The 25,856-nt window shown below is 47.8% G+C and overlaps 1 protein-coding gene across 1 annotated transcript in view; it reads left to right on the top strand.

Annotated features, from left to right (window-relative positions):
- LOC311227849 (adenylate cyclase type 4) overlaps positions 1 to 25,856 on the top strand; it is a 165,496-nt gene that overhangs the window by 32,641 nt on the left and 106,999 nt on the right. Inside the window, exons 8-13 of the mRNA XM_084313690.1 lie at positions 2,062 to 2,238; positions 2,829 to 2,860; positions 3,366 to 3,419; positions 16,114 to 16,177; positions 17,175 to 17,272; positions 17,667 to 17,751. Coding sequence (XP_084169816.1) covers positions 2,062 to 2,238; positions 2,829 to 2,860; positions 3,366 to 3,419; positions 16,114 to 16,177; positions 17,175 to 17,272; positions 17,667 to 17,751 — 510 coding nt within the window. The remainder of the gene's footprint in view (positions 1 to 2,061; positions 2,239 to 2,828; positions 2,861 to 3,365; positions 3,420 to 16,113; positions 16,178 to 17,174; positions 17,273 to 17,666; positions 17,752 to 25,856) is intronic.

Genomic DNA, 25,856 nt, shown 5'->3' with positions numbered 1-25,856 from the left:
ACCAGCACAACACGTTCAAGAACGCCCTGACCACCATGTCTCTAGGCCTGATAGGGGCCAAGCGTGAGCACAGTGGCAGACATGTGATGGTGGTGGAGAACAACATAGGCTGCAGGAAAAGAGTCTGCAAGTATAGTTAGTTGTATAGTATAGTATAGTTGACCGCCACACTGCTACAGGTGACCCTTGACAGGAAATGAACGGCGACCAGTGAATGTTCCCGACTGCATCGTCAAGAAGAGACATCATCAGAGACCTGTGAACCAAGAGACTTCTGAACACAGTGTCCACATTGTTATGTATTTATTTAATTTTTATGTGTTACTGTTTGGCCCTGCCACACGACCGACAGAGAACACCTTGTCAACAACGACGCAACATCATTCAGATTAATACCTTCACAAGAAGGAAACTTTTCACACAATTGTATGTATCTGCAAAACGATGAACTAGGGATGTGATGAAAAGAAATCAATGAGAAAGCATTAACAATGGTTAGTAATAATGAGCTAAAATGTATTGCTGAAGGAAGAAGTGACCACATGATCACATTACATCACATTTGAATTACTTAGGTTACAAAATTGTATTGTCAGACAAGAAAGAATCAGTTGTTTTATTCTCTCATAGAAGAGGACATGTAACGTTGTTTTGCACCTGTATGGTGAACCATTGATAGTATATGCACTAGAATTACATACAGAAGCGATGCATAAGACGTTTTATCTCCTCATTTATAGAGAAGAAATGGAGAAAATTGCCTGATTCTAAGTAAAGACCAACAAAACTGAGGCAATCACAGATGAAAGTGACACTCAAACTCAGGTTAAATACAACTGGATCCTAAGTAATTTCATCAAGAATCATCATAAAATGTGCAAACATATATATATATATATTTGTGAACAGTTTCCCATAATCAATCATGTTAGTTTTATATTAACCACTAGGTTAACGGTTTTCAATTTTATTTTGACACATTAGCCACTAAGGTAATGTCTATTGTAAATATTACTATGTTTGTATATGTACAACCATGACATAACCATGACATTAGCTCCCCTGAGTCACGACATGAACGACTGAAGGTATGCCAAGATATTTGCACAGCGATAGCTTCTAATGATTATGTTAATTGTTGTTTGATATCAGAGTTGAGGACCACTCATTGATATAGGTATTTTGAGCGATTAATAAAAGAAAAGGGTGATATCTATTCCCACATCTCTGATATCAAAATAACACAGACCGCAGTCCAGTCGATCATGTCATGAATCATGTATGTAAATAATTCTATTTTAAACTATTATTTTCACTTTTACCTGTTCCAAACAATCCTGGTATATTATACATTAATCTCACCCACATTATAAGAAAGAAAAGTGAGTATTGTGGTATAATATGTCCTCATGTAAATATGTTCCCCTTACCTGTGCCCCCCCCCCTCTCTGTGGAATCACCCCCCTCCCCTGTGTCCCCAAACCTGTACCCCCTCCCCCCCATCTGACCTATCAAATGGGACCACACCCCCTCCTGTTAACTATATAGATCTCCTCTTGAGATCTATCCGGGCTTCTTACCTGGGTAATTAAGCTGATCACCTGGGGGGAAACCCGCAGCCTGTCTCTCTATGTATTCTATCTGTTTGGTTAATAAACCCTTGTTATTATCCAAGCCTCGGTTGACTGAGCACATTCTTCATCAGGATATCTACAAATATCCCACAGTACCAAAGGGGCTTTTAGAGGAGACAATCTTACCAGCTCGTACCTTGGACATCAGTTTTACATGTTGTTATCACTGGCCCTCCCGCTATATTACATCATACAAGATCAGATATTAAAACAAGATAAAATAAGATACGATTATTAAAAAGATAAGACTTTATTGTCCCAGTGGGGAAATGACATTGTTCTTATTCATCGAAAGAGTAGACTCAACTTTATTGTGCATGAAACATGCATTTATATAGAGCTTTTATCAAAAGTGCTTTACAACTTATGCCTCATGTGTGTCTGTGCTCACGCGTGTGCCTAACATGTGTAAACATGCGTGTTCCAGGCGAACACGCTGTCGTGCAGTGAGCGCAGGCAGCGTGCGTCCGTCAGAATGTCTCAGTACCTCCAGTCCTGGCAGACCATCAACCCCTTCGCCGACCTCAGCAACCCAGAGGCCCCGCCCACCACACAGTCAATCAGCCCTACGTCTGCTGTCGTCAGCCAATCACAGCTGTTTGCGGTAATTGTCGGCCCGGCCCCCTTTCTCCTTGCTCCCTCCGCTCTGCAGTAAATAGAAAATACATTTCCTGGTTGACCCTTCTCACTTTATCCAATCAGGAGAGAGAACTCCACACTGGAAAAATGGTCTGACTGAAATAAGAAATGAAAACAATTATGTGCTTGAAACAAGTAGAATAATCTGCCAGTAAATTTGATTTGGTAAGATTTCTTGAAATACTGTAATTAGAAATATCTAGGGTTCTCTCTCCTGATTGGATAAAGTGGGAAGGGATACCAGAACATGCTTTTTGTGTTTACTGCAGAGCGGAGGGACTGGGATACCCATGTTACTGACCAAACACTCTATACCAGTGATGTCTGTCGGAATGTAAAGCTATTTAACACTTACTTGAACAAAAGAATACCACTTAAGTAGTAACTAAGTAGCTTTGTCATTGCTGCCATCTTTAGTGTTGCAGACATCCCCATTCAGAATTACCAAGTGTTCCATCTTCAATTACACTGTCACTGGTAGAAGTACATGACAATGTCCTCCTAACCTCTACATGACTTGACTTACATATTATGGGTGTGTCTGTTTACCTATAGGAGAGACCACCAACTCAGAACAGCCCCAACAGGTACATTTTCATTCTGTTCTCACCTCTTGGATTAAGTATTTTCTCCGTCTTTGTGTGTATTGCGTTTCACTCACATTAAAGGTAACCTGTGTCAGGTTTTCTGTACATCCTTGCTTGTCAAATGAATAACGACCATTGGTATGCTGTTCTCCCTGTTCTTATGCTTCATTATTTACCATCCTTGCTGCTTTTGAAGTGCATGAGGTCTGAACAATAGAACAAAATCATATTGATATTTCAGGATTTCTTATTTGTATTTTTATAATTTTATAATTTGTATTATTATTGTTATTATTATTATTATTATTATTATTATTATTATTATTATTATTATTATTATTATTATTATTATTATTATTATTATTATTATTATTATTATTATTATTATTATTGTTATTGTTATTGTTATTATTGTTATTATTATTATTGTTGTTGTTGTTGTTATTTTAAATAACTACATCTTTATTAATAACTTGGTAAAGAGCTTGTTCTTGTCCCCCTATAGTTTGGTGCTGGAGGACGGGGTGAGAGGATCACTGGACACGCTGGAAGCCGCAGGGTGAGACGTCACTCCCTGCTCACCTTATTAGCTATTTAACCTTCTGTATTGTCGCAGTGAAAGGGTTAACCATTTGGTAGTGTGGCAGTGAAATGGCAGCCTCCTTCATTTCACACTGAGAGGTTTAACGTTGCCATAGTAACACCTGTGTTGGAACACCTGCAACTGGATAGTGTGATTTTACTTCATGTTATGTTATGTTAGGGGACATGTTATGGTAAATAGATTCTGTCTATATTGACCAGGAGCCAAAACAAGCTGTTTTGTGATGTCATAGGAGGATGGATTAACTTTGTTGTGTCAATTAGCTGTGCTTCTTGGAGCCAGGAACACTGTCTAATGTACTGCCCAGTTTGTAAATGGCTTGAGTGTGGGGTGGGGTAGTCAGACAGGGAAGGAAATTCATAAATAAAAAATGGGTGTGTTCTACACCCACCAAAAACGACACGATTAATACAAGGGAAGAAAGAGGTGCTGGAAAATCAATGATCAAAGATCAAAACAAGATTTAGACTAGTTTCTTTGCACACAAAAAACAACTAACAAACTACTAATGTTCCCCAGATTCGAGAAAGTCTTATACAAATTGTTGAAAAGATCCTTAACCTTCTGTATTGTCACAGTGAAAGGGTTAACCCTTTGGTAGTGTGGTAGTGAAAGGGTTAACACTTTGTCGTGTGGCAGTGAACGGGTTAACCCTTTGGTAGTGTGGCAGTGAACGGGTTAACCTTTTGTATTGTCGGGTTATTAACCCTTTGGTAGTGTGGTAGTGAAAGGGTTAACCTTCCGTATTGTCACAGTGAAAGGGTTAACCCTTTGGTAGTGTGGCAGTGAAAGGGTTAACCTGTATTGTCGCAGTGAAAGGGTTAACCCTTTGGTAGTGTGGTAGTGAAAAGGTTAACCTTCCATATAGTCGCAGTGAAAGGGTCAGTGCTTCTCAAACTTTTTCTGTCAGGCCCCCCTTTGGCGGACCAAAATATTTTGGGCCCCCCCCCCTCGCCCCAACAAAATAGTCATGAAATGGACCATGTTTAAATTTATTGAAATAACACCAATATCGTGACCTTTCAAATTGGCCCTATATTTTGTTTTCAGAGCTGTCATGGATGAAAAGCCAGCTTCACACAGATACTGTATGTGGTGCTGAATGGGGTCAACACCTTAACTGCTGCATCATGAGATACTTGGTGGGCCATGAGATGAGATACTTGGTACTCAGCACCACACTCTGAAACTAGCTCTCTAGGTGGTATCAGATGAGATTTCAAAGAGTTCTTCCAAGAGTTTGGATGGAGATGTGTCAGGAAGCTTTGTCTCAATGTTGTCTGTAAAGGTTTTTTTTATCCAGAGTAACTTGGTGATCCTTTTCTGTGTTTTATTAAATAATGATTTTCAGATTTTGAGAAATGGTATTTTCATGGAGAACAGTGCAGCTGCAACAGATAGCACTTTAGTGATAATTTTCTGTAATAAAAAAAAAATTATATAAATCTCAAGGCCCCCCCTGTCATGCCTCTGCGCCCCCCCTGGGGGGCGCGCCCCCCACTTTGAGAAACACTGGGTTAACCCTTTGGTAGTGTGGTAGTGAAAGGGTTAACCCTTTGTTAGTGTGGTAGTGAAAGGGTTAACCCTTTGTTAGTGGGGTAGTGAAAGGGTTAACCCTTTGGTCGTGTGGTAGTGAAAGGGTTAACCCTTTGGTAGTGGGGTAGTGAAAGGGTTAACCATTTGGTCGTGTGGTAGTGAAAGGGTGTCTTGCGTTGCTGGTAGGGTTAGCTTGCCTAGTGCAGCTTCCAATACACAGTAGCAGGAGTTGGTTGGGCTTGACATGCCGAGACAGCTTGTACACGACCCTCAGCCTGTCTGGCCTCACGTGGTATGAGGCTGCAATCCATCACCTGGAAGACAATAGGCGTGGGAAGAGGACTAACGAGCCAACTCCAAAACCCTCCCCCAGAGATGGGGGTTGGGCTTGGGGCCAGCGACCCCATCCCGTAAAAAAAAACCTATAGCTACAAAAACGTTGACGAAATCCTTACATCTTGTGAAGGAAGCCTCTTCAGCGCCCCAAGCTAAAGAGACTATGACGGCGTGCATGGAAAACCGCAAGGAGACTGTACGCTCGAAGCTTCTGACCTCAAGACGTCCCACCACCATAGCGACATGGAACGTGAGGACCATGTATGCTGGAGGAAAGGCAGCAGTGATTGCGGAGGAGATGAAGAGGTACAGGATATCTCTCCTTGGTTTGGGGGAAACCAGGTGGCTCCAGTCAGGGCAGGTCAAGCTGGCGAGTGGAGAGACCATACTCTACTCAGGACATCCAGATGACTCTGCACCACACACAGAGGGAGTAGCGTTCATGCTGTCCAAAGAAGCACAGAGGGCCCTTATCAGCTGGGAACCCATCAACTCACGGATCATCACAGCCAAATTCCAAACCACACACAAGAAAATAAACCTCCAAGTGGTACAATGCTACGCCCCCACCAATGACACTGATGATGAAACCAAGGATCAATTCTACAACCATCTATACACCATCCTCCAGGCCAGGAAAGGAAAGGACATCATGATCTTGATGGGAGACATGAACGCTAAGATAGGGGGAAATAACAACGGCTTTGAACCAGTAATGGGTAGAAAAGGACTAGGCACCATGAATGCAAATGGAGAGAGGTTCGCAGCAGCCTGTGCAGACAACAACTTGGTCATCGGTAGGTCAGTATTCCAACACAAGAACATCCATAAAGCCACCTGGGTGTCTCCTGACCACACCACAGAAAACCAGATTGACCACATCTGCATAAGCCAAAAGTTTAGGCACTCTTTGCTGGATGTCAGAGTCAGAAGAGGAGCAGACGCAGGATCTGACCACCACCTCCTTACAGCAAAGATCCAGCTGAAGTTAAAATGCATGAAGCACAGGGAAGGAAGGGTCAAATTCAACATACAGCTTTTTCAGGATATAGGTACATCAGAACTCTACAAAGTGGCACTACACAACCGGTATCAAGCGTTAGAAATAGAAACTGTAAATGAAGTGGAGGAGATATGGAAGGGTCTGAAAACCATGTGGAAAGACACATGTGAGAAAGTGGTAGGGAGAAGGAAGACAGCCAACAAACCCTGGCTATCCGGGGATTCATACAGAAAAGTTATCGAGAGGAGGACGAAAAAAGAGGCAGTGAATAGAAGTAAAACCAGAGCCACCAAGGCGGTAGCACAGAAAGAATATGCAGCAGCAAACAAGGAAGTGAAAAGAAGTGTAAGGAGAGACAAGAAGAAATACATTGAAGATTTAGCACAACAGGCAGAGGAAGCAGCGGGAAAGAACAACCTGAAGGACCTATACCTAACTACCAAAAAGCTCAGGCAAATTCAGACACACACAGGCACACATCAAAAACCCACAGGGCGTACTCCTCACAACCAAGGAAGAACAGTTGAACAGATGGACTGAACACTTCAGAGATCTGCTCAACAGGCAGCCTCCTCAACTGGAAGCAGATATCCCACCAGCCCCAAATCTGTTGGAGATAAACTGCAACCCCCCCACCAAGACAGAAATCAGAAAAGCCATTAAGGCCTTAAGAGAAGGGAAAGCAGAGGGACCAGACGGGATCCCAGCAGAAGCTCTTAAGGCTGACATTGAAACCTCCACCAGCATGCTCCACCACCTCATGCAAACCATCTGGGAGAAAGAAAATGTCCCATCTGACTGGAAAGATGGCCACATCGTGAAAATTCCCAAGAAAGGAGACCTCAGGGAATGTAAAAATTACAGAGGAATAATGCTCCTTTCAACACCGGGGAAGGTGCTCAACCACATCCTGCTGGAAAGGCTCCAGAAGTGGGTCGATGAGAAACTGAGGGAAAACCAGGCTGGCTTCAGGAACAACCGATCCTGTGGAGACCAAATCGCCACCCTTAGGATTATCATTGAACAGTCTATTGAATGGAACACTTCTGTCTATGTGAATTTCATAGATTTTGAAAAAGCCTTTGACAGCGTGGATAGGGAAATGCTGTGGAAACTGATGGCCCACTATGGGATCCCAGCAAAGATCATCAACATCGTAAGGAACACCTACCAAGGGATGAGATGTCAAGTCCTCCATGAAGGATGTATATCGGAAGCTTTTGAGGTCCTGACTGGTGTGCGGCAGGGGTGCCTGCTCTCACCCTTTCTTTTCCTCCTCTGCATAGACTGGGTGAAAACAACCTGCAACAAAAAAAACGGCATACAATGGAGCTTGACAGAGCAGCTGGAAGATCTGGATTTCGCTGATGACCTGGCATTACTGGCTCACACACATCAACAGATGCAGGAAAAATCAGGAAAACTGGAAGAAACTGCTGCTCTGCTCGGGCTCAAAATAAACTCATCCAAAACCAAAGTAATGCGTATCAACAGCAACACACCCATAACCATGGAACAAAACCCATTAGAGGATGTAAACAGCTTCACTTACCTTGGAACCATAATTTCTGTGGAAGGGGGTACGGAAGATGATGTCCAAGCCAGGATTGGAAAGGCAAGGACATCATTCAACATGCTAAACATCATCTGGAAGGCAAAAAACCTGTCACTCAAGACCAAGCTACAGATCTTCAACTCAAACGTAAAGACCACTCTACTATATGGCTCAGAATCCTGGAAAACCACCACCACTATACTCAATAAGCTACAGACCTTCACCAACCGGTGCCTCAGACGCCTCCTGGGAATATACTGGCCCAACACCATCTCTAACGCCAACCTGTGGGAACTCACCAAACAGGACACAATAGAAATTCAAATCCGGAGGAGGAAGTGGAAGTGGATAGGTCACACACTCAGAAGAAAGAAATCAATCACAAAGCGGGCACTGACATGGAACCCACAGGGCAGGAGGAAGAGAGGCAGACCAAAAACCACCTGGAGAAGAACCACAGAACAGGAGATGAAGAAAGAAGGGCTGTCCTGGCAGCGTGAATATTAAAGGCAACCAACTTGTGTTCGGCTTTTCTCTGATTGGCCGCGCCCCCCCGCCCCCACGCGCAGGCAAGCGCAGTCGTCCCACGTCCCAAATGAAATCCAAGGAGCGCAAGCGAGCGGCAGCGCGGGCAACCAACTTGTGTCAACCAACTTGTGTTCAGCTGCGGTAGCAGTGGAGCGCTATGAAATGCGCTGAACTAGAAAGCGTAACGTTATTATGTTTCGCGTCACTGTACACCAGATTCACTCGTGTATAAACAAAGCCCATACAGTTATGAAATGCGCTGAACTAGAAAGCGTAACGTTATTATGTTTCGCGTCCAGTGATGTACCTGAACGCGTTCAATGAACGATCGTTCATGAACGCGTTCGTATTTTGGGCGAACTTGAACTGAACGTACTGTATATCCGCTAAATGAACGTAATTGAGAACGCGTTCATTCTCAGCCCTGTGTAACGGAGTTCAAAAGTGCGTTCATTCTCAGCACTATTATAACGGCGTTCAAAGATGTGCCATATTTCATAATGCATTTCAGCCGAAAACTCAGTTAAAACACTGTAAACAGGCTTAAATATTATGCGTAAAACCACCCGATCTGGCAACCAGCCTGTCACCCCCTTCTACGTCATCAGACTCCTCCTCACAACAAGCAGTGGAACAGGAATCTGCGCGCAGATTAGAAGCCGAGAGCTGCAGCAGCAGCAGCAGCAGCACTCGCTCAGTCGGAGTCAGACTCTACCTCTAGACGTCACGTCGGCGTATGCATTTAAAAGAGTTTACAATTCAAACTATTTGATAAACTTCTACTTTCAGCCCGGAAATGCATTCTGATAAACTGGATTAAGGATAAGCCTCCATTTTTACAAATGTGGTATAGAGGGATCTTCGGTGTGCTCCTACCCCATGAAAGACACTGTGCAATGCATAGAGTCAACAACGCTTCCTTTCAGGATGTGTGGGCCCCACTATTAGACTATTTTCCTGCTGAAATGTATCGGATCCTTCTAAAGGCCCAGTGCCCCATTGTATGGACAGACCTAGGATAGGAAAAAATAAATATATGTATGTCTACATGTGAATGCGCTCGAGGCAAGTGCAATACTGTACAGTGCCTGTCTTGGTCTGCTTTCCTTTTTGCTTGTTTTTCTTTTTGTTTTGTTTTTGCTTGCTTATGGTGTGGATGATGGCATAGAGATGAACTGGAGGACCCCCCCCCCCCCTTGTCCCAATGTGTGTTTTTGTAATGTAAGTAACTGTACGTGAAAAATCTATAATAAAAAAATAAAATAAAAAGAACTAAAAAGAACTAAATTAGTTCATTTTTGAAACCATGAACTTTAGTTCAACATTTTGAATTATGAACTATGAACTGAACTAGTTCATTTAAAAAAATTTGAACTGTGAACTGAACTAGTTCATGTAGAAAGTGAACTTTCCCAACACTGTTCGCGTCACTGTACATCACTTCAGCTCCAGCAGCAGCAGCAGCAGCACCGTTGTACTACCAGATTCACTAGTGTATAAACAAAGCCCATACAGTTATGAAATGCGCTGAACTAGAAAGCATAACATTATTATGTTTCGCGTCACTGTACATCACTTCAGCTCCAGCAGCAGCAGCAGCAGCACCGTTGTACTACCAGATTCACTAGTGTATAAACAAAGCCCATACAGTTATGAAATGCGCTGAACTAGAAAGCGTAACATTATTATGTTTCGCGTAACTGTACATCACTTCAGCTCCAGCAGCAGCAGCAGCAGCACCGTTGTACTACCAGATTCACTAGTGTATAAACAAAGCCCATACAGTTATGAAATGCGCTGAACTAGAAAGCGTAACATTATTATGTTTCGCGTCACTGTACATCACTTCAGCTCCAGCAGCAGCAGCACCGTTGTACTACCAGATTCACTCGTGTATAAACAAAGCCCATACAGTTATGCTCATATTTTGCGAATGCATAAACTATATCTTAAATTATGGCTATGTGTCTAATATGGCTGTCGCTTATCAATGACTTCGCGACAGCCATATTAGACACATCGCCATAATTTAAGATATAGTTTATGCATTCGCAAATATGAGAGCTCTGTCATTGAAGTGGGTGGTGGCACTAACAGTAGCGATTTTTATTGTTTTGTCATGACCAAACATAATCCCAACATAGATAGGAGGTGTACTGTATGTCAAATGTCGGTCATGTGGGCATGGTGGAAGAGTTTAGTACAGTCACACAACAGAACACCAGTGGCATTAACCAACAAGGGCGCTCCTCTCAAGAGTACCTGGGGAGCCTCATGCGCATGCGCGTCTGCCGCGTCTCGCCGCGTCTCTTGAGTCTCTCTTGCCGCGAAGGGCGTGTGCTAGTGGATTGATTGATTGGCCGTGTGGCCAATCAGAGAAACGCTGAACGAAAAGCTGAACACAAGTTGGTTGCCTTTAATATTCACGCGTCCTGGCAAGATCTGGAGCGGAGGGCACAAGACCGAATAGGATGGAGGAGCTTCGTCGATGGCCTATGTTCCTTTGGGAATTTAAAGGCCTAAGTAAGTAAGTAAGTAAGTAAGTAAGTAGTGAAAGGGTTAACCCTTTGGTTGTGTGGTAGTGAAAGGGTTAACCCTTTGGTAGTGTGGTAGTGAAAGGGTTAACCCTTTGGTAGTGTGGTAGTGAAAGGGTTAACCCTTTGGTAGTGTGGTAGTGAAAGGGTTAACCATTTGGTAGTGTGGTGGTGAAAGGGTTAACAATATGTTCTATTTCATTATGGCTGCCGCTCAGCATCATTCTGCACGCACTTCACTTCGTGCACGAGCACTGAATAAAAAATTCCACAATGTACCTTTACATCCCAACATTCGTCTGGCCACACCCCTATCCGCTTACCTTCATAAGCAGGTGTGTGTTCACCTACTCGCCTCCTTCTTCACTTTCACCACAAGGAAGTGCCTTCGGTAGATCCCACACTTGACGAGGTTGTTAGCTGAAGAAAGTTGAGACGTGTTTAAATCTTTTCTTGTTTTTTTCTTCTCTCATATATTCGAAAGAAAAAAGCTAAGTCATAATGTCTACTTCGGAGGGTCGCGCTCGCAACGCCACTCTTCACCAGCGGTTCTCCATTGCCGCCTCTGTCGTGCGTCTTGGAGCGGGGTTGAGGCCTCTCTCGTGGTCGGCAGCCATGCCCGGTAGGCGTCCGATGGGTAGTTTGTCTCTCCAAGGAGCTGGTGCACCAGTGCCGTCTCCTGTGCGATGGCCTCGTTCCGGCACTGGTTCCTCTGCTTCCGGGGAGTCGTCCGCTGTTGGGCGGCCGACTCCTTTGGTTGCGGGGGATTTGAGACGCAAACTTTTTGCGTCAGCTCGCTCCCGTCGCAAGATGGTGGCTTGCAGACGCGAACGGCCTGGTTTTGGTGAGTTGCTGGAGTTGCTGGAGTAGTCTGCTGTATGTGAGGGACGCGGGCTCGGATGAGGAAAGTATGCAGGGGGAACTGCGTGCTTTGTTTCCCGAGCTCATGGCAGCGGCGGCAGTCACAAACGGCGTGCCGCTGCCGCAGCCACTGCCTGTTCCTGTCCCTGATGATCTCATAGGTCATCTATGGCAACGTCGCCCGGTGAGAGGGGTGGACGTTGTCTACCCATTTTTCCCCTCAATGGCGGCCTATGTCCGTCAGGGCCAGGTGGTCTCCCACATCATAGGCCGTACTCCTGCCTACGTGCAAGTCACGCGGGTGGCGGGTTTGGTCAACGGCATGAAGGAGGGCGTGCCACGGCTTGATAGGCCGATGGCGGCGCTCCTTTGTCCGGAGGTGGTGTGGGAGCCGTTACGGAAGCCGGTTCCCCAAGGGAAATCGGCGAGGCGGTTGGCATATTGGAGCGACCAGTCATTTATCCCCGGAACACAATCTCTAGCTGCCGCGTCTAACATCGCGCAGCTGGCGAGATTCATGTCCGGGATATTGACGGGCGGCACGGAGCTGACTGATTTACAGCATGATCAGCTCGCCCAGTCGGCAGGAGCCATCCTGCATCTGACTCAGCCGCAGGCTATAGCCGCTGGGAAAGTGCGCGCCCTGGCCACTCTGATCCAGCGCCACCTTTGGCTGGAGCAGGCACGTGTGCCGGAGAAGAAGAGGACTCCACTTCTGACGGCACCCCTCTCCGATGCTGGACTATTCGGGACGGCACTGCAGCTGATGACCTCAACCTGCAGAGAGATGCAGGAGGAGCGCTCCGTGCTCCAGCCTCATTTCCCCCCGCCCGATGTCGCCGATGGAGTCAGACGGCTGCAGCGGCGTCGAGGTTCCTCCGCCGTGGCCGCCGCTGCCACCACCGCCACTGCTGGACCTTCAGCGAAGAAGGCCAGGAGGAGAGAGGGCTCCTCCGCTATTGCAGCCGGCCCATCTACGCCCGGAGGTGACGATAGGGATCCTCGAGACCAGCCGCCGATAATTTACCGTCCCTCCGGGGCTCCCACAGAGGGAAAAAGACCCAGTGACTTTTTCCCTCTGTGGTCCCCCCCTGTTTCCCTTCCCGGCCCCGCTATGATTTTGTAAGAAAATAAAGAGTCCCCTCTAAAGGGGGACTGTATTTTTTGTTAACAAACTGTGTGTTTATTCACCAAACATATGATGGGGTTGCAACGTGTGAATCTTTCGCTAGTATGGGTTGATAGGAGGGCTACATTCATGTTAGAGCTTAAGCAAGGCCTGCAGCCTACACTCGGTTGAAAAAGGTTTTTTTCTGCCTCGACCTGAATCTCCACATAAAGGTAGAGGTTAGTTGTGTGCTCTGTTGCTTACACATTGATATTGAGCTACAACACTATTGTGTTGGGTTTGCAGTAATGCTCGTATGAAAACGTACCACGGCTCAGCCGTTCTCTCTCTCTATCAATGTTTTTCTGTGTTACAACATGGATGCAGGTGTAGGATTCACACACACACACAACTTGGTCATGCTATAAACCCTGTTCACAGATGTGTCTGTGGTTAGCGTGCATTGTATTAGCTTGCGCTATTCATTAAATACTAAAGGTATCATATGGCTATTGTTGTTGTTGTATGCAAGGGTTGGGCTTGTGAGGGGGTGCCAAATAAACCCCTCCTTCCCTCTTCTGATTGGTCAGGGGGTTTATTGGCCTCTCTCTTTTCGTTCAGTCAGGGCCAAGCTGTTAGGTGGCTTGGCAGGGAGGGGGGGGGAGGGTTTCCCAGACTCTGCACCCATCACAGGCGTTTGAGTCTTGGGTTTCCCCCCGTCATAGCACACGTCACTAGGCACGTTGCTATTGGACGATGACTTCCGTGAGTTTAGACCTGTATGTAGGGTCTGTTGTTGTCAAGTGTCGGGATAGAGCGTAGGAATTAAGGTTCCACTACGCTCAATATACGCGTAACTTGAGTCGGTTGGTCACATGACTCAATGTTACCGTGGCTTTTCAATCTATGGCTCACGTGGGAAGTCTCTCTGAGGAGTTCCGTCTCTCCTCTGTGGTAGGGATGACGGGATATAAAAATGTAAAAAAAAATTACCCTCTGCTGCGTCAAGTGGGATTCATGTCAGTCGGTGTTTCTTTCTTTTTTAATAAAAAAGTGTGGAGAATGTGAAGCACGACAACCTTCTTGTCGTTCTCCCAGGCGCCTTGAGGGATCGATGTGGGGTCTGGTTAGACTGTCCATTGATATGTTTTGGGTCCCGACGCATACATAGTGCTGGCTCGGGGTGTTTCTGATAAGAATCATGCGGGTGGCTAGTACGCCTTGGTTACTTGTTATTAAAACAGCGTTTTCATAAAGCAACTGGGATGGGGGATTTTTTCCTCTTCCGAGAGCCTGTTACTGGGTCTCGACGGATTCTCGTTCATATCTGGGGGATGTTAACGGAATAGATCAGAACATAGGTAGAGGGGTGTCACGCCCTTGGGGTGGGCCACCGAGCGCGGTTTAAACCGGACCGTCTGGGTGGCGCCCTCTTTTCATGTTTTAGATCAACACGCATATCTGCCCCTTCTCCTGGAGTAGGCATGTCGGCGTGGTTAGGGCACGGGACTGGTTCTGGTCACGCTGGTCCAGGTCAGTTAACCCGTTGTCCGCCAGCGATGCAGATCTGCTGTTCTGGTACCCTGAGGGACTTGGGCTTTTTTCAGGGGGAAAAATGCCGGGTCGGCCCGGGTGTCACAGGGTTAGGCGTTATGGAGACCTTTTGTTGGGTACACTTTGTACCTGGCACTATTGTAAGGGGCTGGTTCTCCTTCTTTCGCTCCTCTCTCATGCATGGCGAAGAGGGGGCAGTTTGGGTGGTCTTCTGGACCTCCTCTGGTAATCCTGTGTGCTTCCCGGGCCGCCAAGCCCGGTCCGAAGTAATGTTTCGTTGAAACCGTAGGCCTGGGATAACCCTTTTTGGAAACTGAAACACTTGTACTGCGGTATAGCTGGTGTATACCCGCAGGTGTGTTTTGGAGTTTTTTCTTGAGGGGTTATAGGAACAACCACCGTCTGTGTACCGAGAGGGTGGTTGATTCCCTGGTGTGTTGGAGCAGAGTCAACTCCTGGGTTGCCCGGTTGAGTGTGCCCCTGCACGTTCATAACGTCTGCCAATCGTGTCAGCCTTCTCTGCCTCGACCCCTCTGGGTGGGTTTTTTTTAATGGAGGCTTTGTCATGGTGCTCAACAACGCCAGCATACGGCCCTTCCGCCGGGGGGGCTGTTTTCAGTTGACTCCTTTGGCGCTTGTCTCGTCCACAGTGCTCCAGGCTCAGGTCTACAGCCTGCTGCCTGGTTTCCCCGGTGCGCTGCCTGCTTCCGTTGGTTAAACTTTTTGAGTGCTTTACGGCCATGCTGACTGCCTGTTCTGCAGGGTCAGTGTGCCAGGCGGTGTACTATTGGGGGGTAAGGGCCCACTCTTGGAGGGGCTCTATCCGAATACGCTGGCGATGTGGGGGGTGGTGTCACTAAGTGACCGCCTGGTGGGGTCTTGATGCCTGGCGTCATTGACCTCTCCGGGCCCCCTTTTTCCAGGGGATCCAGTCCCTTCAGTGGGTCAGGGTCTTCCTTCGCGCTCCGCTGCTACGGCCTTGCCACAGGGTTGGGTTTGCTCTTGACCCCGTGATTCTGGGGGCAGTAACAAGGGTTGTTCCTTCCGTTCGTTCCCTGGTGGCATGCGGGTTGTGCGTGTGCGTAGTCGTGGGGTCAAGCCACGGTCTGCTCACCCTGTGCGTTGAGTTGCTTGAGTTCCTCTTCGCACGGTCGGATCCGTCTCCCTCCCGTCCTCCAATAGGGAGGGTATCCTCCATTAGGGAGGGTCGGGGGGCTCGGTCCTCCCCGGTCTGATGGTTGTGGGGGGCCTCAGCGGGGTAAATCCTCTTGTGCAGAATGATGCTGAGCGGCAGCCATAATGAAATAGAACGTAAGGTTATGTATATAACCAAGTTCTATGAATTATGGTGACGCTCAGCATCAGGACGCCACTGCGGCCCTTGATCTCGCCTTATGGTGAACGTTTGGGAAGGAGGCGAGTAGGTGACCACACACCTGCTTATGAAGGTAAGCGGATAGGGGTGTGGCCAGACGAATGTTGGGATGTAAAGGTACATTGTGGAATTTTTTATTCAGTGCTCGTGCACGAAGTGAAGTGCGTGCAGAATGATGCTGAGCGTCACCATAATTCATAGAACTTGGTTATATACATAACCTTACGTTCTCTTTAAATCCCTGCCGTCTGTCCTTCAGGAGGAGAGCGAAGAAGCTCAACTGGCTGACGCTCTTGTTCAACGATCTGACTCTGGAGAAACAGGTACTTCTGCCTCTCTGACACCTTCCTGGGTACAGGATGTACTCATAGTGTGTGTGTGTGTGTGTGTGTGTGTGTGTGTGTGTGTGTGTGTGTGTGTGTGTGTGTGTGTGTGTGTGTGTGTGTGTGTGTGTGTGTGTGTGTGTGTGTGTGTGTGTGTGTGTGTGTGTGTGTGTGTGTGTGTGTGTGTGTGTGTGTGTGTGTGTGTGTGTGTGTGTGTGTGTGTGTGTGTGTGTGCGTGCGTGCGTGCGTGCGTGCGTGCGTGCGTGCGTGCGTGCGTGCGTGCGTGCGTGCGTGCGTGCGTGCGTGCGTGCGTGCCTGCTACATGCTGCTGATGTTACATTGTCCCTGTCTTGCCTTGTTCTGTCTCAGCATCTTTTCCCCTGTATTCTGTATTGTATTCCCCCATCCTATTCTGTATTTTCCCCACTTTTCCAATAGCAAATTGTGTATTTAATAGCCTTAACTATGCTGTTATATTCAAATACTGTTATAATTATGCTCTTAAAATGTCTAAAATGTCTCCCTCTATTCTGTTTTTACCTGGCATTTTAACATCTTGCCTAGCGACTGCAGTTGAAAACTAGCTACCCACTAACGCTGGCATATTTACAGTGGTGGTGCTCTGTCTCATTACTGTTGAATAATGTGCACTGTCCCTATTCAAATAAACGTTGTGGGGGGCGACAATGGCTCGGGAGGTAGAGTAGTCGTCTGGTAATCTGGAGGATCCCGGTTCGATTCCCGCTTCTCCCCCGGTCAGCGTGTCGAAGTGTCCTTGAGCAAGACACTTAACCCCTAATTGCTCCCGATGAGCAGGTTGGCACCTTGCATGGTCGCCTCCACCGTCGGTGTGTGAATGTGTGAGTGAACGGGTAAAATGTGAGGAACAAATTGTAAAGCGCTTTGCATAAAAGCCCTATATAAACGTAATAAAGTTAAGTAAAGTGTGTGCGTGTGTGTGTGTGTGTGTTTGTGTGTGCGTGTGTGTGTGTGTCAGTTTCGTCTCTCTGAGGTGACAGGTTTACACCAGTCCATGAGCTGCTTGGCTCTCATCTTCATCGTCCTCTTCACGGTCCAAATGCTCGTTTCACAGAAGTGAGTGGCCCTTTGTCGTACAGTAGAGACGTACATATGCACACACACACACACACACACACACACACACACACACACACACACATATACTGTGCAATACATACAAGACACATGCACACTCACTCGTGGGCCAGGATATATTTGTATATTATATATAGTATGTCATACATTTCTGGATGTAACAGTACTGTATGTATGTACTTGTATGTCATAAATGTTATGAATTGAAAATGGGGGACCCTGAGTCAGTCAGTCAGTCAGTCAGTCAGTCACTCATTCACTCACTCACTCACTCACTCACTCACTCACTCACTCACTCACTCACTCACTCACTCACTCACTCACTCACTCACTCACTCACTCAAATGAAGAACTTGTATTTTGTACTTTGTAGGAACTTTGAGTTGGCTGTCTCCTACGGTACAACCTTCCCTGTGCTGATCCTGCTGCTCTCTGTCGTCTTCACCGGGTACCTGGAGGTAAAACGCCAACACACTACAGTATCTTTATGATGACAATACCAGACGACAGTATCTGTATAATGACAATACCACACTACAGTGTCTTTATGATACAGTTTTTCTCAGTCACTTTGGTGCATTTCTCATATCACCTTTAACATTTGCACAACAGTTAGTGCATTTCTCAAAACAATTAGTACAAATTGCAAAACCTAGTTGATAACCTGCAAAAGCATGTCACTTGCTCAAAATGGATAGTTCCTTCCTCAAAAGCAAGTATTCATGTCAATGAAAGTGTCACTGTCATCAAAATGAAAAATCCTGACACCATTGTTTATGAACAAGATAGTCAAATGGCTTTGTCATGTTTTCATTATGACAGATCACTCTGTAAGTGTTTTCCAATGCAAAGAAAGTCAGATCTTGGTGACACTACCTGAAAATGGTCAAGACAGCACTATACACTATTTGCACAGCCATTTGAAATCTACAGTTAAGTTACACATTACTGTACATGTAACTGGTCTAAGGTCACCCTCTGTGTCGTCGTCGTGTAGTGGAAGTGAAGACTCAGTTGTGGCAATTCAGTGTTTTATTTATCCTGTTGAAGACATTCAAACAGGGCACATATCAACACACTTGGCCAGCAGATGGCGTCAACAGCCTGCATAGGCTCCTTCCTTGTTCAGCCAGACTGACAGTCTCAAGTTTAGAATCAATCACTGAAATATCCCATTAGAATAAAACAACACAATGAAATAATACAAAATAAGATATATCAAATTACCTGTTGAAGACATTCAAACAGGGCACATATCAACACACTTGGCCAGCAGATGGCGTCAACAGCCTGCATAGGCTACAGTGGGGGAGAAATGTCACGCTATCAGAACGAGGCCTACACGCATTGTTCAGCCATTACCACGAACTCAGTCGGCATGTGTCATACAATAGTTCGCCACCACAGCTAAACCACATTACAGAAAGTGCAGAATTGTTCACATTAACACAGTTACCAATATATACAACTCCGGTTCATTGCCCGGTAAATTATCTACAATAGTACGTTCTTTTAAACCATTAATAAGTTCTGGGGACATGGGACAGCTCTCACCTCCTTCCTTGTTCAGCCAGACTGAACGGAAGGAGGCGGGCGACAAAGTAAGTACGTCACTTCGGCAGGAAGTGACGACGGCTTCAAAATAAAAGACTATGAGAGTAAAAGATAATAATAAACAAATTAAAGTAATAACGTTAGGGAGGGATCTTTGTGGAATACAACATTAGTATATTTTATATACCTGCTACATACTCCCCCCCTGAATTCCGCTAAAATCCCGAACCTACAGGACACACTAACTGGGACCTCCAACACTACGTCAGAACCGGCACGGGTTTACCTGAAGATACACATCTCCAATATCAACTATAAGTCACCTGTCACACAGGTTCAGAGAAAACAAAAAGATGATCGGTCCTATGTTTCTCCTAGAATCACTCGGTGCCTTGTACACCAAACCACCCGGCCTACTCGAATCCCATACCTCATCTGTGAGCACATGTGGTAAATACGCCACTTACAGTGTCACAGTGCAAGATAAAATAAAAATCAATGAAACAAAAAAAACTGAAAGAGACAGCACAGAAAGCCTAGGACAAAGTTAGAAGAGACTGGGAACTCCTACCAACCGAACGGCCTCTGAACCATTGTCTCTATCAAACGGTTGACTCTTCTAACCACCCTGCCAGCCCGTGTCCTGACTACACCCTCTGTGCCCCTCAGTGTAAGTGCACAGCAGTCACGGTCCCGCTCTACAATGGCCGGAATGACTACCGGAACAACGGTCGGGGCCCTTGGCACTGTGTCTGATGTGTCAACTGTAGACACTGGTCTGGAGGACTGGGCACTACTCGCATCAACCACCGACACTATCTCAGACTGATCTTCGTCCACATCAGCTACGTCACAGGAGCCATGACTGGTAGCCTCTTCAGCCCCACTCAACACCCGTGCCTCCGTCCTATCCTCTGAACCCCTCTCTCCCTCCAGAGAGTCGACGAGAGCCATCTGAGACCCGTCCTCTGATCCTCTCTCTTCCTCCAGAGAGTCGATGAGGCCCATCTGAGACCCATCCTCTGATCCTCCAAGACTGTCTTCAGTCTCCGGCGCGTTCCCATCAGCAGTCTCTATGGGTAGGAAGCTGATATCCAGAATCAGGTTGCGATGCACCACTCTCGTCTTCCCCTTTTCATCTTCCAACTTGTAGACATGAGTCTGTGGGTTGCTGTCCATGACAGTATAGACTGTTGGTTCCCACTTGTCCGCAAGTTTCTTCTTCCCCCTCTCACCTTTGTTTGCGAGGAGCACCCTGTCTCCCACGTTCAAGCAGATCCCCTTGACTTTACGGTTGTAACCCCTGGCTTGCTTGTCTTGCTCCTTGACAGCATGTCTCCGAGCAACGTCTGCTGCTTCATGGAGGTGGGACATAAGCGTTGTCGCGTAACTGCTGTAGTCAACAACCACTGGGTCATGCAGAACCTGAACTGAAGTCTGAACATTACGTCAACAGGGAGCCTCGGAATCCGCCCAAACATTAGGTGGAAAGGTGCATACCCAGTAGTCTCATGCACCGTCGCATTGTATGCAAATGTCAGAGTCTGTATTTGCTGAGGCCACCTGGCCTTCTCCCTCAGCGGCAGTGAACGGATCATGCCTCCCAGGGTTCTGTTAAACCTCTCGGTCCCTCCGTTCCCCATGGGATGGTAGGCGGTAGTGTGTGACTTGGAGACTCCCGATAGTCTAAGCAGTTCCGCAATGAGCTCGCTCTCGAAGTTGGCTCCTTGATCCGTATGTATGCGCTTCGCAAATCCATACACACAGAACACGTGATCCCACAACTTCCTCGCAACTTGCTTCGCTTGATTCGAGCAGGGAAAGGCATGTGCCAACTTCGTGAAATGATCCGTCAGGACAAGGACATCTACTGAACGCTGATTGTTATCCTCTGCACTCCAGAAGTCCAAACACACCAGTTCCATGGGAGCGGAGGTCCTTATACTCTCAAGTGGAGCCCTGGCAGCTGGATCTGGAGTCTTGGCCAAAATGCACCTCTGGCAGCACTTCACATAGTCCTTAACTTGGCGCTCCATCCTTGGCCAAAAGAAGCGTTGTCTCGTCAGGTAGATCGTCCTTGCCTGCCCTTGATGTCCGGCTAGGTCATGCACGCCCCGCAAGGCCTTGTCCACTAGACTCCGGGGTAAGACGAACTGAAGCCTCCTCTGCTTGCTCAACGGATCTTTGGTGATTCTATAGAGCACTCCGTCAGTGACCTTCAGTCTCTCCCATTGTCTGATCAGCACCAGAGCACTCGCGCCCAGACCGTCTCTCTCTCGCCTCGATGGCCTCCTCTGTCGAGTCAGAAAAGACGTGACCTTTGAGATGTCAGGGTCACTCTCTTGGCTCCTCTGAAGCTCTGTCAGGGAAAAGGCAGGCAGCGAATCCTGTCCCGGCGGAGCAAGATGTTGAACGGTCTGTACCAACTCTGTCGCCCTGGACTCTGCAGCTGCATCCCAATGGTCATGAGAATCAAGGACCGCCTTCACAGCGCTGTCACACAGGGGCGGCGAACACTGGGACTGCATCACAGCGACGCTCTCTGACCTCCCCGCCCGTTGACACTGGACCCTCAAACGGAAGGCATCTTGAACTCCGTTCACTCCAACCTCACCCGCTTCGGCGAGCAGATTGCCGTAGGACTCAGTGACCAGCCGGCGCCCAACCGTCTTGGCAAACGGATCCCGGCTGAGAGCATCAGCCACCACATTCTTGACTCCTGCGATGTGCTTCAGGCTGAACGTATAAGGAGCGAGCTTCGCGACCCACCGTTGTTCACAAGCGTCGAGCTTAGGCTTTGTCATTATATAGGTGAGTGGATTATTGTCCGTCCATACAGTGAAGGAGTTGCCCTTCAGCCAATGGCTGAACTTGTCACACACACTCCACTTCAGTGCCAAAAACTCGAGACGATGGGCTGGGTAATTCTTCTGAGAACTGCTCAGGGTCTTGCTTGCGAAAGCTATGGGGCGCGCTTTACTTTCACCAGCTGGTACTTGTGACAACACCGCCCCGAGCCCGTCCAATGAAGCATCGGTCGACAGAATCAAGGGACGTGAGAAATCAGGATGCGCCAGAACCACGCAGTCCAGCAGACTCTCTCTTAGACTGACGAAGGCGACGTCACACTCTGAAGTCCAGTCATCGGGTCCCAGTCTCCTGAATGTCCCTGCCTTCACCTTCACCTTCGTCCCTCCTTTCCTCTTCTGTCCCCCAGTCAGGGCGAACAGCGGTTTGGCGATGGAAGAGCAATTAGGGATGAAGTGCTGATAGAAGAAGACCATTCCCAGATAGGACTTTATCCTCCGTACTGAGGGCGTGCACCCGTCTTCTTCCATCAGATCTGTGCTAGACATGCTGGATATGACCTCCACCTTCGCAGGATCCACAGCCACTCCGTTACCATCTATGATATGGCCCAGAAACTTGACAGACGACCTCATCAGATGACACTTTTTCGGGCTCAACTTGAGGTTGTGGTCTCGCAGTCGCTGGAAGACGACCTCCAGTCTTTGTAACGCCTCCTCTTCCGTCGATCCGAAGACCAGTAGGTCGTCCAGATAGCATAACAGGCTGCTGAAGTTCATGTCTCCGAATATACTCAGCATCATGCGCATAAATGAGGCAGGACTATTGCACAGTCCCTGCGGCATTCTATTATACTCATGCAGGCCTATCGGTGTAGTGAACGCCGTGTATCTCTTATCCTCTTCAGCCATGGGAACGTTGTAGAAGCCGGACGTCAAGTCCATCGTGCTGAAGAAGGTGTTCCCCCCCAAGGCGGCCAGACAGTCCGACTGATGTGGAAGAGGATGGGCGTCTTTCAGTGTTCTTGCATTCAACCATCGGAAATCGGTGCAGATCCTCAGATTACCGTCCTTTTTCCATACCATCACCAGCGGTGAAGCATAATCACTCACTGATTTTTGGATTATCCCTTGCTGCTCCATGTCTGTCAAGACCTGTCGTAGTTTCTGGTAGTGAGCAGGGGGTACTCTCCGGTAAGGAAGGCGGAATGGACGATCATCGGTCAGTCGAATGCGGTGGACGAAGCCCTTCGCCTCACCACAGTCCATCTCATGCTTGGAGAAGATGTCGGTGTAAGACTCGAGCAGCTGGACCAACTTCTCCTTTCCTGCGTTGCTGGTATGACAGGGTTGGATATCGAGTTTGTCAAGACCGACATCACGTAGCCTCTGCTCGAAGTCAGAGGGACTGGTTGCCGTATGGTGCTCAGTCGCGGGAGCGCTGTCGATCCGACTACAGCCTTGGAGTAGCTCCAAATCCTCCACAGCTAAGCAGGGAGACACATCTGCCAGCTTACAGTTCCTCTTCAGCGTAACAGGTCTGTCAGACAGGTTGGTGACCTTCATGGGGACCCACCCATCACCCCACAGAGGTGTCACGACCCGACCAACCATGATATTACGTGGCATGGACCTTGATGAAGTCGGCTCCACTATCACAGTGCTTCCCGGCGACATGACGGTGTTCTTGGGTAGTTTACCCCAGACGAGGTGTTCTTGCATCGCCAGAAGAGTGATCGACTGCTTGAGCTTGACCGTGCCGATCTTATCCGGTACCTTTTCACCTCTCCATCGGGACGTATTCGCCATGAGGTCCAAGAACTGTTCACACCCTGGGGATGAGGATGGGCTACAGACGGAGATGAGCCACCAGTAATCGTCACTGTCCTTCAACTTGTGCATGAGGAACTTGATCACATTCGTGCCGATGATGAGATCATCCCTCTGGCCCGGCACCACAAGGACTGGTACGATGCAGCTCACTCCATATACTTTCAGTTCAACTTCGTACACACACTTCGGTTTAGTGAGTTTTCCTCCACACCCCACTAAAACCACGTCCTCAGTCATCGGTCTTTGTCCTTGCAATACTTTTCCTTTCAACATCCTTCCCTCTGCATCTTCACTGAAGGTACAGGCCATGGAGCCTGAGTCGAGCATCCCTTGCATCTGAAACATATTATTCACGTTGACTGGAGCGTAGAACAGCTCATCATACGGCTCAACTCTTTGCGTGTTCTGTGCTATGATCTTCACACCAGCCGGTGCTGCACTGCACTCTTTCACATAACACTGTTCATGTTCACTTTCAGCACTGAGGGTCTGACTCTCCTCACCCACACGTTCCCTCCTCCAATGCGGGTTAGTCAGTTTAAAGACTGCTGCTCTCTGGGTGAGCGCGCGCCCTGGCCTCTCTGTCTGGGAGGGGAACTGCGACAGTCTGGCCAGGTTTAAAGCAACCCAAACACAGGTGCTCCCGCATGCAGTGTGCCACAGTGGAGTGCTCCGCCGATCTGCATATCTTGCAGTCAAACTGTTGTCGTCCATACCTTGGCTGGTTGTTCTGAGCCATCGGCTGGTAGCTCTGAGGGATCGGCAGAATGTTCTGAGCCATCGGCTGGTAGCTCTGAGGGATCGGCAGAATGTTCTGAGCCATCGGCTGGTAGCTCTGAGGGATCGGCAGAATGTTCTGAGCCATCGCTTGGCTATTCTGCGCCATCGCTTGACTGTTCTGAGAGAGTGTCCGGTCAAGCAGGCCGATCAAAGTCATCAGACAGTTCCCATCTATCTGAGGAGCAGACGTGACACTCGCTCCCACCTGGACAGGGGGCGACTCTGGAAGGTTAGGCGTAGACAACCCCTCGAACACAGGTGTCTGGACATGAACTGTTAAAGGTCTCCCCAGACCTGCACGGTTTGTTCTGGCGTCCCGCTGTCCTCTCATGCTGATCTGATGACGGTCAACATGTTCCTGTATTTCACCAGCTGTCCACTTCTCTGGCGCTTTGAACCGCAAGATTGCAGCAAGGGAAGGATCAGGGCAATACTTTACGAACATCATGGTCACCTCTCGACGGGGGTCATCAATATGTCGCCCATGCCTGCTCAGGCCCTCCTCTGCTGCATCAACAGCCTTGTTGAGTCGGATCCAATACTTGACAGGATCCTCCCCTGACACAGGCACAGTGTCATAGAAATCCACAAGAGGCATACTTGAGCATGACACGCCACCGAAATGTTGTTTCAGTATGTCAGTCACAACCCTCGGGTTCTCTTGAGGCTTTAGTAACGGGTTGCTACGGAGCGTTATCTTTACAATGTCTCTGGCTCTGCCCATCAGTCTGGACAACATCTCCTGATGCTGCTCGTCCACTCCTATACCTCTCTTCCTCAGGTAGGTGTCCATGAGCTCCTCCCACTCATGCACTGAGAGCTTGTCAGATCCATCTCCTCTGTACACTGGAGGCTCCCTCACATCCGACTGCATGACCAGCTTTACACCAGTCAGGTTGAGTGTGGAGTCGACGTGTGGTTGGCTCCCGCCCGGGCATCTAACCCGCTCTTGACTGCCTTCATTCGCCCGGCTCTCTCCCCTCATCTGAGCCGATATTGACTGCCCCACCTGCTGGGCGATGTGTGATATCAGGTCACTCAATGCTGGGTCGTTCCTGTCGGGGATGGCCGTAGGTGAAAAGGCAGGCCTGTGGGCAAAGGGTGTGTGGCTCGGTAGATGGGTTGAGGTGAAGACTGGGGAACCTTCATTGCCCGGGGCACTAACCTGCTGGGTCTGACTGGGCGCTCGTGACCTCCCTTCACCACCCTGCCAGCCCAGTGAGTTAAATCGAGCCAACAGCTGTGCCCCCCTCCCGGACGCAAAATCACTAGGGCCATGAACCACCCTCTCCTCAATGGCTCCCCCCTCTACAACAGACCCGCTCTCTGAAACGGCCTCCACCTCTACATTATCGTGATCCATTCTATTTTATTTTCTAAAATGGGCTATCAACAAAAGAGAAAAAAATTAAATATATACTGCGGATCACAATATGTTTACCTTGGCCATTACCAATACTATGCCAAAATAGTGGAGAAATATTTGATTATAATATTTTTCTTGGCTATTCCACTACGAGAGGGGAGAAGAAAAATATATAACAAGGTCACTATATTTTTCAATTGGCTATTCCACCACAAAAGGAGGA

This window comes from Notolepis coatsorum (genome assembly GCF_963971535.1).
Source record: "Notolepis coatsorum genome assembly, chromosome: 4".
Classification (NCBI taxonomy): Eukaryota; Metazoa; Chordata; class Actinopteri; order Aulopiformes; family Paralepididae; genus Notolepis; species Notolepis coatsorum.
The sequence above is the reverse complement of the archived record's forward strand: the minus strand, read 5'-3'. Positions and strand labels throughout refer to the sequence as shown.